Source organism: Patiria miniata, unplaced genomic scaffold (genome assembly GCF_015706575.1).
Source record: "Patiria miniata isolate m_02_andy unplaced genomic scaffold, ASM1570657v1 HiC_scaffold_17, whole genome shotgun sequence".
Lineage (NCBI taxonomy): Eukaryota > Metazoa > Echinodermata > Asteroidea > Valvatida > Asterinidae > Patiria > Patiria miniata.
This window is the reverse complement of record NW_024037055.1, coordinates 1,461,320-1,479,261: the sequence shown is the minus strand read 5'-3', so window position 1 is coordinate 1,479,261 and position 17,942 is coordinate 1,461,320. Positions and strand designations below refer to the sequence as shown.

Genomic DNA, 17,942 nt, shown 5'->3' with positions numbered 1-17,942 from the left:
GCATTGGAAAAGCAACTTTCACTTAATAAATAAGGATAAATAAACATGACAGGGCTACTTACCGCTGGTAGGATGAGGTGCTCCACCTTGGCCAGTAAGGGGAACCCCTCCCCAAAAAGCCTGTCCTCAATTGTCCTATGCTCCGCCCACATGACCCTGTAGCCAATGACAGGATAGAGGGAGAAACGGGGCGGGTCCCACATGAAGTGGGCGGTGATGTTACTGTGAGATAACATGAACATGTAGGTGACGTTCTCTGGCTGGCTGGGTATGTCTGGCACTGGAGAGATAGAAGGGAACAATGCAACACGTTGTAAATGTCCCTATTTAACAATGGATAATTGATGTATCAATGCTTAATAAGTAAAGACGGTCACGAGCCCATCATGCTGGCATTTATCTGTGTTTTCCCTGGCATGAAAATGACTGAGACTACACGTACTTCTATTCCCCTGGATGGGATGCCAGTCCATCGAGTTACTCCCAAGCTAATGCCGGTACCCATTTACACTCTTGGGTGGAGAGTGCTAGAGGCAACTGGTGAAGTGGCTTGCCCAAGGACACAACATTATGGCCAACGGCTGGATTCGAACCCCTAACCCTCTGATGGTGAGTCACAGACCCTAACCACTAGGCCCCTCTTCCCTATTTGCTTTATAACTCTATGAAACTGGCCCGTAGTGGAAAAGGTAGGTTGATGTCGGGGATAGATGGAAACAACAAAGATGCTCTACTTTTGATCTATTAAAAATAATGAAGATCGGACTGTCAGACTTACGTGGCGTGGGACAGGTGGGTTTCTGCTGATCTTTGACCCTGACATTGTTACACGCCGGAGTATAGAAGCGGATATTTGCTTCGGGGCTCGTCAGGAGACTATCTGAAACAGCTACGACAGACACCCGGTACTGGCAGTCAAACTTCAGGTTGTAGATTTCAAAACTCCGATCCTGTGAAAAAGAAAAAAAAGGACCATTGTGATTATATTTCTCTGGAGATATACAATCTTTTTTTCGGGGGGGGGGGGGGGGGGAGCAGGTTTGAAGTTTAAATATGGACATTTTTGCATGGGTTGTGTAATGCGGCTGTTTTGGCGGGGGAGGGGGGTGGGCATTTTAGTAAAGTGTTTATGAAACATTTAAATGTAATATGATCTTTTCAAAAGCCGATTCCTACTTCATACAAAAGCATTATAAGAAAAGCGAATTACAGGACATCAACTGATACTTCAAAGAGTCGTTCGCCGCAACCTTAACAAATTCAAAGAAATTTGAATCAAGTTTAAACCAGTCCAGAGATTGTCACTAAATGAAATTAAAAGCCCACTTCATGCAGCGGACAAGATTAAAATCGCTGCTTCTTTTATAAGGATTTTTCCTTTTAATCAGGACGAATAAACAAACAGAAAGGTGGAACAACATGAACCATGTGCTCCAATTCTCTTTTTTTAGTCACATTTGGCGAAATATGTTAGAATTGACCATAACTTTTTCAATGATGTTAGTTCCATGCAATATATGTTGCTCATTTACTTGCTGAAAATTTAACAAAACCTCTTGAGTCTGTCATAGCATATTAAAAGCAAATATTGTGGGTTTGTCATAATATTATTTTTAGTAGAATATTGGTATCTTTAATACATGTAGCTTCAATTCGTTCAGGCATGTTACATTTTGGACTTTTTAACATGCAACATTAAATACGCAAATTGTAATGCATTCAATTTAAACACATGCAATAATTGTTACAAAAAGAAAGACTTTGAGAAGCCAAATTTTGAGACCAAAAACTTGCTCACTTTGCAGATTGTTTTCAATTGTTGAGAGTCAATTATAACTGGAAAATTTAAAGAAATAACAAGGTATAAAGGTACCAAAGTAATATGCACGAACATTGTGCAGACCCAAATTATGGAAACGTGCAAATAATACTTCAGATACATGTACATGTACATTGTACGTCAGGTTCCTAAAATGCAAAACAGTGATTATAGCACTAAACACTGAAAGGTGCCAGACTAATTTTGTTGAACCACAACCACTCCTGTGGATCTGTAAATACCGTTGAAAAGACTGGTGCTTTGAAAGTGATTATAGATAACACTGTAATTTGTACATGTGGAGTCTAGGAACATGCTTTTACGCACTGATATGATCCTTCACATTAAGGACGGACAACTTTGCATTGAATGTAGAGACTAATTCAACACTCTGCGCTATCTCTGTACAATCATGGAGGCCCCCTTTAATGGTACAAGCAATGAGCCAACTTCAGTACAACGCAACTAAACCATGACCGTTTATCTGAACAATAACTGTCACAATGCTTCAGCCATTGAAGGGGGCCTCCATCCATGTACAGTGATAATGTGCATAGATTGGTTACCAAGTACAGCATATACAATGGATTAATTGAGTTACTGTATGTTGGTGATCATGACAAATGGTAAATAAGCATTTATAATTCACGCATGCATAGATATAGACACAAAGTCGGAGGTCAGGAAACAAAACCACGAACACAACTTGCAGTTCACGTCAGTACTTCATAGCGTGCAGTTGGGTAAAGACGGGTCAACAGCCATTCATTAGCGAAAAAAGATGTAACTTACATGAGTCGTGGCTCCCATGGCAGGATACCGAGGAAAAATTTCATTGGCCTTTTTGTTTTTAAACCAGAGCGAGCGACAAAAAGACGGAAGGGAATTACAAAACCGTTGAAAATAATGACAATGAGAGAAGAATTGAGTGGTTTGGGGAAAAGAGAAATGAAGATAGAAGTGAAACTGAAATATTGTTGTTTTTTCTTGATCACCGTGATAAGCATTATGCCTACAAAATAAACAAATATCGAGAAAAATCCAATCCTATTCCATTCATACAGAGGTTATACATTACTAATACTTGACATCGCACCATGTTGTTAATTTTTGTGAAATAATTCTGGAGAACTGTCATGAGCCAACACGGCCCATCAGGCCGGCATTTATCTCCAGTTCAAGAGGCATGAAACAACTGAGAATGCATCTATTCCCCTGGATGGGATGAAAGTCCTAACCTCGGTGGTTGAATGATTAAACACGTCTGCACTAGTAAGCAGGCAGTCGTGGGTTGGAGTCCCACCAAAGTAAGCCCCGGATATTGAGTATACAATTTTGTATAAAGTACACCGTTAAAGCCACATTTGAAGTTAAAATCATTGCCTACGGAATGATGTCAGTAAAATTTGTAGTACTTACATGTGTGGTGGCAGTCATTAGTGAACTGTTGATGTAGTCATTAGCACAGCCCATGGGCTGCCAGTGTATTGTGAAACGATTCACAGTTTTCTCAAAACCTGCGCAAACATTTATGAAAAATACAAAAGAATTAGACTCAGCTTGGATTTTTATGTACAAAATGGGTCAAAACACATTGGAAAAAAGGGCTCAAATCAGCAGACACGAGCTGCCAAAATGGCTTCAAAATTTGAAAGAAATTATTTTACTCATGAAAGTGGCTGAAATTGGCACATAATTTATGCCATACAATGTTCCAAATATTCTAGTAACAAAAAAGAAGCTGAAGTCAACTGAGAAAAACGGCCAACACATAAAACCAAACACAGTGCTTGCCCCATCTGAATTACAAATGCAGCTGTAACATTTCTTTTAGACTCAATGTCTCACTCAAAAGTGAATAACTTTAATATCTCTAGAAAAATAGCAACTTTAGAAAAGGAATCTATTTTTCGGGAAGAAACAAATAGCGCGGGGAATACAAGTTTTAAGACTTTTCCCCTTAGACCATTCAGGATGCCTACATTTTGCGCTGGGATTTTGAAAATACCTTTGGGTTTGCGCCAGGAGATTTGGCATTTCAGGCTGCTGTCTTCCCAATACGGCCCGTCTGGCACAACGTCCCTGACCGGACCGGGGAACACGGGGGGCTCCCCGTGGACAGGTGGCTCTGGAGGGACGGGTTCATACATGGGAGGAGCATCATCTGGGAAAAAAAGAAAGAAAGATGCCATTTTGAGGTATTTGTAAAAGCAGATGTTAGTTAATGTACATATTTCTATACCACAAACATTAGTAAGGTTACTTAACTGTACAATTAGGTACCCTCAAGCATTTCACATGGTTGCAAGATTTGTCTACAGTTTGACAGCAATTCTGTAATCCAAGTTATTACAACGATGTCTCTCAATCTAGATCTGTAGCAATGTGTAAATTTACATCAAAAGCCTCAGATTTCAATCTCTTTATACCCCCAAAATTATACATTTTTTGACGAGGCATTGAATAGATTTAGGCCTACCTTGCACAATGGGGAGGTCCATCGTCTGGATGGTGAGAGATGTTCTGTCGCTGCGTTTGCGAGCGTCACCCCACTGCGCAATGGCTTGTACCTGTATGTAGTATCTCATGTTTGGATGTAGCTCCTCTAGAGTAATATCGTACTGATCCTACAACAAAGATTGAAAAAGAACAAAATTAACCCTGATCCCCTTAGCCTTTTTGGCTGGGATGCATCCTCCATCCTTCCAGTTGGATTGGCTCAGTGGTTCTTTCCTCGCCTTCCACCGCTCTGGCCCAGGTTTGATTCCTACCCTGGTCCACATGTGGACTTGGTTTTCAGTTCCTACCTGATTCCTTGGGTTTTTCCAGAAATATTCCTCTGGGGTTTTCCTCCCACGTCTAAAACTGTAATTTCTTCTCATTGTCTTCTCTTTACAGGTTTCTTAGAGCCTAGGGTCTCTGGGACCAGCAAAGATAAAATCAACCTACCCCCGGCACGTTGTGGCTCTTCTCCTCGATCCGAACGTGGAATGGGAGGGCTCTGCTGGGCCTGATGCTGTAGAAGACCCTGTATCTGGTGATTTGGAGGTCGCTGGTCTTGGGGGGATCCCACAGGATTCTCAGGTTGATCCGGTTGTCGACACCAGTAGCCTCGCCCTCGCGGAGATTGAGAGGTGCACTTGGTGCTTCAGGTGCTGGGAAACAACAACAAACAAAAAAAGAGGGAAAAAAATTTGCAACCAGAGTAAATGAAAGTTCTTTCATGTATTAAATCATAATGTCATGTGTTCTTGCTAGAATGTGCTTCTTGTTAATATACAAATAATAACCGTTTATGAGTGCAATGGTAAGAATAATTTCACACGGTGACAGTTGGAATGATCCATTCCTGTCACTGAATGAAATCATTCTTTCCACTGCATGTATGTGAAATATTCATTTTTGTTTTTCATAAACCCTCGTCATCTGACTGGTCAGAGCCACCAATTGTGTGCAACTTCACTTAAATTTACTGTGGAATAGAAATGCTATTTTTGCGGTGCAGATGCTGCTCAAGCTAATTGTTTTGTTCAATTTTATAGACACTTTCTCTTGAAAAAAAAATGGATCAATTTTTTCTTTTTTGGTTTTATCTGTTTGCTTTGATTTCTAATTGTAATCCGTTTTAAGCATTTCAAGAAATGACCAAGTTCTAAAGCCAAACACACGTTATGAATCAGAAATGTTGACATATTTATGAATAGATTAATTTGAGTCGAGTGGTAAGACATCTGCACTAGAAAGCAGGAGGTCGTGGGTTCGAGTCCCACCCGAGTGATTTTTTCCAACTTTCACTTGGAAGGTAACACACTGAGTACACAGTGTTTATACGTCGGTGAAGGGCAAAACCTAATTTGATTTGAATAAATTAATATAAATAAATAAAAGTTATTAAAACAAATAAAAGTTGATTCAAAACACTACTAGGAACTCACATCTGCTTAACCTGAATGGCAGCGTGGGTTTGCAGAAGCCCAGTGAGCCATTTTCGTTGACCGCGGCAACCTGTATCCTGTAGTATGTTCCTACATTTAGTTCCGTCACATATTCCATCTGATCGGTCTGTAAATGGAATAAAATGAACAATTCAATTACAGAAAATATTATCATTTTTGGAGAATGAATAAACCAGTTGCCAATCTCACATTGAGGGGCATACATGCATGTATTCAGGGGACATCAATTGTAAAATCTATTTCAAAATTGGAATAAAAATATTTGGGGGGGGGGGGTGATATAAGAAGAAAAAATGTGAATGTTATCAATTTCAAAGACCCAATTTATGAATATAGTTCTTTAAATAAAACAAACTTAAAGCGGGACTTGTTTTAATTCTTCCTTTTCCATTTTTTCTCTCACCTTTTCACCTGTTTGTTTCTGTATGTCTCATCTTTTCCTGTCCCAAATCCAAAAGATGTTTAAAAATTTGTCTTAGAATGTGATCAATTGCATACGATGCAGGGATGCAGCAAAGCATTGAGGAGGCACATGTGTTGTCACCCACATGTGGGCGGAGCCTATTGGATCGATCTATTAGCACTGAATGAATTTGACAGGGAAATAGGAGGGGGCACAGGCTCAAAGGTCAACATACAATTGAGAGGTCCTTCCAGTCGCCCATCCTGCTTGTGCTCGGGTGGTGGCCTGTGTTGTTCCGCCCTTGGATGACGTAGAGAACCACGCCCTCCAAGTCTGGACTATTGCCCCTCAGCTCCCAGTGAATCGTTACTGACTGGCCATTGGCATCCTCCGTGATCGTTGGGGAATTTCTTGGCTTGGGTGGGAGCTCTATACACAAAAAGGGAAAGTGGGCAAGTGTTAACTCAATAGCACTTGTTTTACATTGTATTACATTGTATTAAATTGTATAAAACTGTATCAACTTTTTTCTACTAAGGAATCCATAACACCCAAGTGCTGGGCAGTTTAGGGAAGTATGGGGAATAACAGGCAGAGTGGTTTGGGGGCGGTACAAGGTCTCATGGGTTCAAACAAACAAAAACTGAGAAACGGAAACTAAATTTGAGACTTGAAAAAAAAATCTGATTAAAAGCAACTGCATGTAGCATGGTTGATAACATTGAATAAAAAACATTAAAAATTCATCTGCATCGGAAATGTTTTAATCTTCAAACTCAAGAACTGCTTTGAAGAGGGAACTGTTTTATTTTCAAAACAATGTAAGATTTTATTGTTAATATGAAGGAATTATTTTGAAAATTCAGTCATGAAAACACAACAGTATCCCACCGTTGGGGTTATAATGATTTTTAATCTACTCTTATCTTATTTTAATGCACTCTGTTGAGTATATGGTCAAATAGTCAAATAGACCAAACTTTCTGAGGATGTTTTTTTTTATAACAGTTGTTAGTTATGACTGCAACCTTTACCAAAACACTCAGATAACTAGATTCTGGTTTTGCGATTGTCTGCAGGGTGGGGTCTGTAAAATGGGTCATGACCTAACACAACAGACCTCATCTTAGCTCGTGCAAAGATGCAATGGGCTTGTGCACACCATAGATATGGTGTACACTCAAAAATTAGCTCAGAATGACTACTTCTTGCCATACATGTGCATACTGGTACCACTGCGCACATGTTGTGAGTCTCCCTACCAGAACTTTTGAAAGTAGTAAAAAAGTCATGTTACTCTTTGTGCATAGCTTCACTCTACCAAAATCCTGGTTGATTTTAGAGGATTGAGGAGAGTTAAGGTTGAATATTCCTTACCACTTTTATCGATGACAGGTGTTTGGCAGGTGTGGCCACAGCCATTGTAGCAGCACTTCTCCTGGCCATTGCACTGCGAGTCATTGGAACACGTCTCTGCGCAGGCCTTGCCGAAGCCCGTGATGTCTTCTGGCGTCGGGCAACTGCCGGGCTTCTGGCTGTGGCTGAGTTTCAAGAACTCGCACGTGTTGTGGCACCACGATAACTCTGTCGCCGTCTGAGTTTGAAATAAGAGAACGTGGATTTAGATGTAGACAGCAAATGTCTACCTGTGTAGAGCCTCTCCACCCGGGGCACTGTAATGACGCCATTTGGGGGAACAACTACATGTGTATCCATGGTTACTGACATGAGTTTACATGTCGCTACAATACAAAACTTACATCCTTACAATGTTACATTTGTCGATTTCAGTGAAGTTAATACTAAGCTTCTTCAATGGACAGGATTTTGCTAGTGTTTTTATTGAGAAAATGACACTGGTACAGCACTGTCATTCACTCAAAAGATGATAAAAGTAAGGTTTTTAATCTTTTCTAGTGGTTTCTAAATTTCATGTACATTTGGATGTATACGTACATGTACGTCTTGATACATTTTTTTAGTTAAGTGTAGTTGAGCATGTTGGGAATGTTAGTCCAAATATTTGGTAAAATTTGGTAATTATTACAAATCGCTCATTTTGTTTTTACTTTACCTATTAAAATGTTTTACTTACCTGACATTTCGCTTTGCATAGTGATAACGTTTTATATTCTGTTGAACAGGGAATTACACACTGCAAAAAAAAGAAACATAGAAAAGAAACAAAAATAAAATTTGAAATTTACAAAAGACAATTCTGGGAAAATTAGATACATACTGCTACTTCAAGTTTTACAAGCAAATAAATAACATAAAAAAAGTATTCGAAAATTGTCGTTCTTAACTCTGTGCCCAACTGACTTTCCAACGGCAATTCAAACTGCTTTTTTTACCTGCATCTTAAAATATTATAGGCCCATGTACAGAGGTTGTTTACAACTTCGGTCTGTTCCTGAAGAGGTTGTTGAACTCTTAACATATATCTCAAGGGACTTTCAAACAGAAGGACACACAGGGCAAAAAGATTCGGCCATTCAGAACCATAATTGTTTCATCTTCCCCTCCACTGCACAAGTGTCTTCCCCAAATCCACAAATAACGTCTTGGTAACCGGGGCTACTGTTCAAGAATCTTGTGAGCGGGGCAGAAAAAATCCAAGCAATAGTTGCGTGTACGCCTCATCGCCAGTTTGCAAAAGAGCCGTTAGAGGGACGTTTCTCCGAACTATCGCTTGGCCGGCGAGTCCTTCCCCTTATTGCAAAAGAGTAGATTTTACGCAACAACAGGCACGACCCGTCCCCTCTATTGTGGCACAGGCTGCCGCAAATCAACCCAGGGTGAGAAATGGGGGTAGCTTGGGCAGTGGGGGAGCCCACAGCAGGTGTCAATCACATCAAGTTTTTTTCCTTGTTTTTTTTCTTTTCTTTTTCGTTTTGTTCCTTTTCGTGACAGAGCGACTCAAAAGTGACAACTTGAATCGCTAGGTTCTCTATTTCATGGTGATGGGCTTCGCGGCAGGCAACAATGGCTTGAACCTTGACATGAAATGTTCACCTTCTTGTTCCTCTTCTTCTATTACAGAGTTTTTTAAGAGTTCAGTGAATAAACATGCAATGTAACTGTTCAAATCAATACATAAAAATCCATCATCTGGTAATGGTCAAGGAGATTACAGACTATAAGTTTTGGATCTTTCTCTGAATTGTTAATTAGAAGGTGGGGGATTTCTGTGATATCCAAAATTGTTCACTTTGTTTTCTGGAATTTTGCAAGAAGTTGACAAATTCATTATAGACACACCTGGCTGTAATACTTTATGTGTAAACTACATACCACATGTATAACAATGTCTATACATGATGTATACAATGTAATACAATGTATAGAGCATACATGTACTTTCCCCCATGATTCCCATACTACTACATTGGGAAACAGATCATCATAAAAGTTTGGCTACAATGGGTTTGCCACAGCCTTTTCCGTCACCTCATCATGCGAGTCCAATTAAGGTGTGAGCCCCTGCTTTTATGGCGCTCACAAACTGGCCAGTACAGGATTCATCACAGATGGAAGAAAGCGCGAGGGGGAAATTGGCATTTCAATAAAATGAAGAAAAAAAGACTGCTTTTCTTTGGTTGTTAGCCCCTGGCTCTCAGTGCAAAGAAAAAAAGAAAGAGGGCAAGTGAACAAACAGCTCACCGAGAGTTGCACAGATTGCGGTTGCACGAGAATAATGGCCGCGTCTGTAACCATTATCGTCTGGTATTGTCAGACTCGGTGACATGGGGAGCCGTGACCTCAGGTTTTTCACTTTTCTTTTCTCCTCCATGTTTTTTTTTCCTTTCTGTTCTTTCTTTCTTTTTGTAACAACTGTAACAATCTTTTAAAACGTGGACTTTTAAGCACTGCGGTTTTTCATATAACTTGACAGTGTCGTGTTGGTTGCTCATTTTGGACTTGCGATAATTACGTGTACAGTTTTATAAGTTTTGACAACATTTCAACAGACAGAATTTGAAAATCGAGTAAAAATGAATTTGAATTCAAAACTATAAAAAAGGATAAAACATGGTTCTTCTACTTTCACCAATTTAAAAAGTTCTTGTGGGATTGAATTCTCCAACTTTTCATTTCTTTCTTCTTTCAATGGAGTATCATTTCTAGTTTGTCTGTGATGAGAAGGAATTTTTAATTGCCAAAAGACAAACCAAATCTAAACATAAAAAGACATGTAAGTTGAATTCAAACGGTTTACAAAATGTACACTGTCACAACTAGAACACATAAACAGTCCGTTTACAAACATAAAAACTGATGTTGATGAATAATGATATTCCTGCAGTTGTATATGTTCTGAAACTTGTCAGTTTTCAAATTTTGGTAAACGTTTTTGTCATTTTGCCCACAGACCACTCCTTTCTGCCATTCACAAAACAGCTTTACACAAGAATCACTAAATACACACAAGTTGGGGACCAGTACTAGCCAAAAATGGTCACCAAGAATAAATCCATTCTCAAGGGCCCGGATACGCTGTAGGGATCATAAACAAAACTCGGTAATCTGGAAAAACAACAAAGTGGATTGATCCCACAATGCATTGTATAGTCTGCTCCCTTGCCAGCACAACACGTGGTTGATGACCATGTGACGCAGGGCACCATGATTTAAGGGGTTTTTTCCCAAGATAAAAAGAAAGCTGTGGTTACGGCTAGAGTACCTGATCTTCAAAATGTGTGTGTAGTTACTGTAGTCCTATTCCTTTAATGCTACAAAATTCTGCAAAATATGAAGCATGCATTTTTTTAGCCTATCAATGTCTAGCAGACAATTTCACGAAACTTCATGCAATGGCATAGCCCCACTTCGCCACATTTAATTGCGTAAGTTGCGCAACATTGCATGTCGCACAACTGCCTGACTTTACATGTATACGAGGAATATTTTGCCATACTGCCCCTTTAATGCCAAAGAACCACAAAGTTCTGTCCTTCCTGTATCTTTTTGGCAGCGTCCAATTCTCTTTTCTAGTTGTTAGTGTTTCCGTTCCTTTCTGCTTCAGTGCACCAGGCCTGGGTGACTGACTGAATGAAGGCATAGCGGACGGGTAATGAGGCGAGACCGTTTGGAACAAAAGCTTCAAAGATATTGTCCCCTGCATGTTATTTACAGAATAAGGCCTGTTTAGATAAAATGAGAAAACTGTAGAATTATTATGTTGCATCTTAATCTGAATACATGTACAGGGACATGTACAGCCAACATCTCAACATCTACATGAACACACATGCACATGTACATGTACATGTAGATATACATACATTGTACATGTACTTGTACACGTACATAGTCTAATGTCAGTGACTAGAAAAACAACCGAAGTAATCTAATCCTACATGTACATGCTATACATGTACATGCACCTGTTAAAAAACTAACGGTTCAAGTCACTGGTGATTTAAAAACTTCCCATCACCCCACCCTACTCAGAGATTGCACAGCACCTGCAAGCGCTTCCGAGAGTGGACTAAGGGAGAGTTTTGGTCGCCCTTAGCTCCCGGCTATTTGCCGAGCGTATTAGAGGCTCTATGTGTCCCCAAATCCCTTCCCTGGATCTTTTCTTTTTTCTTTCCTCATCTTCGTTTTTCTATCTCATCTCGTGGCTGGGCTGTAAGCTCCTTTTCTTTGGTTGGCCTCTGCCAATTCAAGAGGCTCATAACAGCACAGAGAAATTGTGCTTGTTTCTCTTGATAGAGGGCTTTCGGCTTGCACGTATATGTACATATGTACCGTAGAGTGGTGTTTGGTGAAGAACACTGACTGCCCATTATATAGTTTAAAAGGAAAATTACCAGTAAAGGCAAATTGGTTTTACAAAATTAGTTAACACGTCATGCAACACTGTAACAGTTTCTATGAATAAACCGGTACTTGTATGAGGTTTTAAGAGGTTAACTTTGATAATTTGGAAGTTAATTGTCATAGTCTGGTTACACATCTGTAGATATCGAGCATAAAATGGACCCAAACAAACAGGATTTAATAGAAGAAATGACCTGAGGCTTCATTTAACATTTCAGCAAGTAAGTTCCGACAATCGTTCAAAACAGACACCTTCACAGCACCAAATTCCAGTTGATGTATGAAGGTCAACTCAACCCAACAGGCACAGGAAACAAAACTTTAAACTCAAGTGGCCAGAACTAATCCTCTTGTTCATGTTGGCCATGAAAAAAAGATAGAGAGACAGTTAGAGTCAGAAAGAGAGGAAAAAAGAGAAAAAGTAAGTGAATGAAATCCTTAGCAAGGGCTTAAACACGACACTGGACCAGTGTTGAACATGCACGATGCACACAACAGTGGCACGGACTGAGGTCTTCTTTTGGGAGAGCCGATTTAGAATTACACGCTACCCAGAAAAGAGGACTAGGGTAGGGGACAAAATAGGGGCCTAGCACTCCCAATGACTACCTCTTCATTGGCGCATTCATGTCTCTAATCCCAGGACTTAGGGATCAAAGAAACTCCTCTTTCTAGGGACCATTGTTCCCCTGGAAAACTGCATCAGCCACACACAAAAAGAGAAAACCGCTTTTTTATAACAGTTGCTTTACACTGGTTCTAGCAGCTGCATTCTATTACCAGTGTGAAAGGGTTTTTTGGCACAGAAGAGGGGTGTTCAGGGTATAGAGAATGGTGTTATTATTTTCATTTGGGTGTGGGATAGTACTACACGTGTACATGCACACACCACTTTTTTAAAATTGTTAATGAGGAGTATCAATGTCATTCAAGTACATAGTTGCATACTACATGCATGTACATGTATACAATTTGTATACAAGTGGTTTGCAATTTGAAAGGTTGAATTTGTAATAATGCATCCATCAACATCTTCTTCAGTACAATCTGGAATATTTGCAAGTCTAACATTTTGATGGGATCAAACTCTGCAAACCGAAAATGAAAAAAAGTCAGAATTTTAAGTGTCATGATATTACACTTTTTTTTTTAAAGGACCTTTCATGACAAACGAACAAGGAATTAGAAAGGATTAAAGAACTGATTATTAAAAAAAAACGAAAAGAAAAAAGACAGGTACCTGCCCAGGTAGATGAGGAGATTAGTGTAATAATTGTTAGAAATAAAGACAGGGGTTTAAATGGCCAGATTAGGGTTCACTAATTCAGGTGGATTATCTTGTCAGGATTAATGAGAGTGGATTAAGTGCTTGGGAACCAGCCAGCAGGACAAGTGGGGTATTTTTTTTAAATCTCATTGTCTGTGTTGTTTAACAAAGTAAAACTGGTGATGGTAGGTTTTTTTTTCAACAACTACCGGTACATGTAGTAAGGCTTGGGAACAATTGTCAAAACCTTGCTGGATTTACTTTTTTCAAATGGTGTTAAGAAGATTTTTGGTTTTTCATTTATGGTTGGGATCCTAGCCATTTTTGCTTTTTAATGCGACATCCTTTTCTATGATAAATATCTTAGCAACAGTGGAAAATAAATACATGTTAACAAATAATAACAAATAAATGAAAAAAATAATGAACTGAGTTACAACAAGCAGAGACATGTACATGTACAAATCTAGAAAAAGTCAACTGATTTTGCCAACATGTTCTGTAAAATGGCAAAATTTGGCTCATTTCATGGAGCAAATTTGTATTTCGTATTTTTTTCCCAAATTTTTCTTGCCAAAATTGGAAAAAATACATACATGTACATGTATGTAAATGATCGTAAAATACTTTGATGGTAATCTCTCCTCTTTTTTTAAAAAGAAATTCAACAAATACAGACACATTTTTTTCTATATGTCCAACACAATGCACATAAAAATTGGGTCAGAAAAGCCACCGAGACACAGATTATCTGAAAATTCTGCCAGAATCCTATCTCTGAAACGGAACTTGATAACGGGAGAACTCTTGACAATGGTGAGGGGGAGCAGAGGTTATCACCTGCATGGTGGAAGCTGTCTGAGGGAACTGGCCTCAGGCTGGGCTAAGTGCCCCGGCACAGCTCAAAAACTTTGTTCTGCACAAAAATTGTTGACTTATGTCACAAAACTGTTGACAAAATGTGACAAATGGCAGATAAATGGCACCCAGACAGCTGCATGACATTTATGCATGACATCTACATGTACATGTACATGAAAAAAAAAGTTGTTTAACTAAATATAATTAACTTGGTAACTTTTCAGGGATGGAGAGGATATATTCCATTTTTTGATTCAAATTTGGCTGTGGCTGGATTTGAAACACAGTAAGAGGTGCAAGGGGAAGAAAGCACTAGTGTGAGAACACATTGGGTAGGACATCCATCTGACGTTTCCGACCACTTTCCAAATCTGTCCTGAAAAATTGGATGTGCTCGGTACATTTTGTTTTCTTTTAACAAATCTGAATGTGACAGCTCACAATTAATTGTACAAATGTACTGGTACCGGTAGTTTGTTCTGACTATACACTTTTGTAAAATGCTTTTTGTATGTAATTGCAGCCTCTGGGAACTTGTATATATGTGTACAATGAATATTTATCAGAACACTGCACGGTAGGTACATTTATCAGGCATGCAACTGGGAATTTAGAAAAAACTAGGAAACTCCAAACCACATAAGACTTTGTATAGTGTTTTTCAATTTGTAATGGTTTTCATGACAAGTAAAAAACGAGGAAATCAGCGGATTGGGGGAAAAGTTGCATGCCTGATTTATGTGTAGATTATGTACATATCCAGCCCATTGTATTTTTTTTAAAGTTTGAAATGACCTGCCGAAAACAAATTATGCATTATCCATTATTTTGACCAGCCCATTTTATATATACACTGCCTACTGTCAACATGTATGAAAGCTATTTGTTAACTAGGTACATCTACCATGTGCGTGTACTTCTTCCAAATCCCCCAAGAAACCACATTCTACTGAGATCAATTGCGCACATAAGAAAGGGAAAGGAATATCATTCAAATTGAGTAAGGCTGGTCTGGTGAATGCACTCTTGTTTTAATCTGTATTCCAGGCACAATATTGCAACAATGCATGTCATGTTCATGTACCGTAAGCGTACACATGTCAGACGTTTGCCAGACATTTGGATATTTGCAATCAATGCTGGATTGGTCAAAACATGAGGTGTGGTTTAATAATGGGTAGGTCTTTCACATCTTTTCATGACATTGATAGATCAGTGTGAGGACTATGGCACACTGTTCATGTACTTTTTTCAATGGAACAGAACATATTCAGCTTCATTATTCATGTGCGTATTTTTTTGGAAGAAACTTTGGTCGAACAATGTCGGTTTTTTTTATAGCCATCCTCTCTCTTTACTATAAAAAGAACCCATAAATCAGTCAGAAGCAATCTTGTGACGTGTGGGACTGTGTCACCATTGTTAAACCCTACAATCGCCCTTCTTGTACTATGGCAACGCGTGCCTGCAGAAAACAGGCTGCGGATAATGGGTAAACAAAATTACGAATTGTCAGAATAAATAGCGATTTTACGGATTGTCCCAATTCGACCACAGTTATTATAGCCTATTTTTTTGGAAAGCAGCATAAGATAAACTGGCTATTTTAAACTAACTTGCACTTTTTGTGTAACTACTGGGTATGGATTTTTTTTTATATTTTTTATATTTTTTTGGGGGGGGGGGGGGGTTGGACATCTTTGCATGTATTACAGGATTTGAAAGGATCCGCCGCACTTGAGAAAAGGACAGGGGCACCTCTTGAGTTCCCGTGCTGTCAATCATGTTTTGTCCACTTTTGTATATTATAAGGACTTTCTTTCCAAAACACGATAAACTCCACATTGTTACCGTCTAGAGTGCGCCCTCTTCTGGCTGCCATAAGTCAGTTTCAATGGCTATTCATTTAGTTAGCCATATATTAAGAATATAATAAAGAGAAAAATGTAGTTTAGAAACAGCTGTTTTACAGCTATTAAAGTCTGCATAACCGCGCAACTTCCTCACTTTTTAAAATAAATATATCACGTTTTGGAAATTATTCTCTTCATAAGGTTCTTCAGTTTATGAAGTTGCGACAAACCCTAAGATGTGTACAGTATGCCGGTACACGTACACGTACATGATGTAAATATACAATGAAACCTTCATGGAATTAGAGTGATTGAGAGTTTTTCTATGCAATTTGACTTGAGTATGATTGGAGTACAAGACCCATCTCCAATCCTTCCACCTGAAAGTGGCAAACAAAGTTTGCAATAAAAACCAGCAGCAATGTGACTGTGTCACGGCCACAAATTTCTTCGAAGAGGACCCTTTCAGAAGTCACTGAAAAGACAATCAACATCCTTGTTTTAGTTTTCTGAGAATCCTGCTGAGTCACACTGTACATTTGTATATATAGTGGATGCCTCCTGCTAAGGATTTGTCCAATTAGTGGGAAGATTTGGTTTGAGAACTTACTCTTAAAATGAAAATTGAGTCCCTGAGAAAAGGAGCTATGTGGAGGAAGCATATTTTGGGTGGCCAGATCTTAAAACTGTTTCTGAAACCAATGCTTGTCTTGGGCTTCAATGTCTCAAACTCCACTGCCAAACAATACGCCTGAAGCTGTTTGAAACATGGCTTTGAAGACAAGTAATGCACATAATAGTCACAAACAAGCATCAAGAAGCAAATAAAAACTTCTTTTTTTTCAGAGGTTTACCGTCGCCCAAAACAGATGTAAAAGCAATTTGTTTGTTAAAATAAAACATTCAAAAGTCAAAATTTGTTTGAGGGGGAAAAGTGAATTTGCAGTGATGAGACTTCTGTATGGGCCCAAGAATTTAAAGGTCTTTGGCCATGTGCCAAAGTTCTGTTCATCTGTACAGATAACTGCTGTTTTGCGTGCGGGGAGCCACTGAAAAGGCCATCATCCTTAACGCTGTTTATTGACAGCAGATGGCTGATGTTTGTTTTAACAGCCCTACCCTTCTAGAGTTGGAATGGCGGTCTTTCAAGGAAATCAGGCAAAGGCGAAAAGAAAGTCTAGATTTATTAGAAAAATCCTGGGAAACAGCCCTAGGGTATCCATTGACCTTTTTGGGAATGCTTTTAGATTGCAAGAATGTTTTCATGACGTCCTTTTTTTGTAATCATTTCGCTGTGGACATAAGGGTGGAAACTCTTTGAGGCACCGACATGCCTTTGTCTATTTTTCCATGTGAATCGTTTACTCCTTTCAATAGAACCTTTGGGCCACCCACTAGAATGACTTGGTGATAACAGTAGGCCTAATAAAAACTAACAATTGTTTTGGTTCAATAAGAATGTAATTCAAGTGTAATGGAATATAATGTCCGTAACAGAGCAAATTAACCATTATATTTATGATTCAAGTAATATCCTTGACCATTATAGTTATACTAGGGGATGGATGAGACTTGTAAAATACATTTTTAAGTTTATTTACAGAGCTCTTTAAAGTTAGAAAAATATGTTTGATTTGTAATGTTCGTGATGCTGGAATTACCTAACATGCAACATCAAAAGGAAAAATTTGAGCTGAACATGCGTTCTAAAGAAGTAAAAAATACATCAACCTATGCTGTAAAAGTAAATTACACACCCTTTCGATTACACAAAAATACATGTTACATCTATGTACATTCAACTTTTAATGGCAAAAGCATATGTACATACTTACCGAAGAACAATTTGTAGAATTAGAACATGATATCCTATATGACTCTCCTCTTGATATCTGAAAGAGAAAAAAAATCAAGAAATACAGTGATAAGTTAATTGCAAATTCGAAAATAATTATAC

The 17,942-nt window shown here is 38.8% G+C and overlaps 1 protein-coding gene across 2 annotated transcripts in view; it reads right to left on the bottom strand.

Annotated features, from left to right (window-relative positions):
* LOC119723343 (anosmin-1-like) overlaps positions 1 to 17,942 on the bottom strand; it is a 39,013-nt gene that overhangs the window by 3,674 nt on the left and 17,397 nt on the right. The window contains exons 2-13 of one of the 2 annotated variants that reach the window (XM_038193918.1): positions 17,821 to 17,877; positions 8,274 to 8,333; positions 7,556 to 7,772; positions 6,414 to 6,607; positions 5,755 to 5,881; positions 4,769 to 4,974; positions 4,299 to 4,446; positions 3,828 to 3,983; positions 3,239 to 3,336; positions 2,612 to 2,659; positions 779 to 950; positions 63 to 280 (exon numbers count right to left, since the gene is read on the bottom strand). In XM_038193918.1, coding sequence (XP_038049846.1) covers positions 63 to 280; positions 779 to 950; positions 2,612 to 2,659; positions 3,239 to 3,336; positions 3,828 to 3,983; positions 4,299 to 4,446; positions 4,769 to 4,974; positions 5,755 to 5,881; positions 6,414 to 6,607; positions 7,556 to 7,772; positions 8,274 to 8,333; positions 17,821 to 17,877 — 1,701 coding nt within the window. The remainder of the gene's footprint in view (positions 1 to 62; positions 281 to 778; positions 951 to 2,611; positions 2,660 to 3,238; positions 3,337 to 3,827; positions 3,984 to 4,298; positions 4,447 to 4,768; positions 4,975 to 5,754; positions 5,882 to 6,413; positions 6,608 to 7,555; positions 7,773 to 8,273; positions 8,334 to 17,820; positions 17,878 to 17,942) is intronic. The other variant, XM_038193919.1, reaches the window with a different exon arrangement.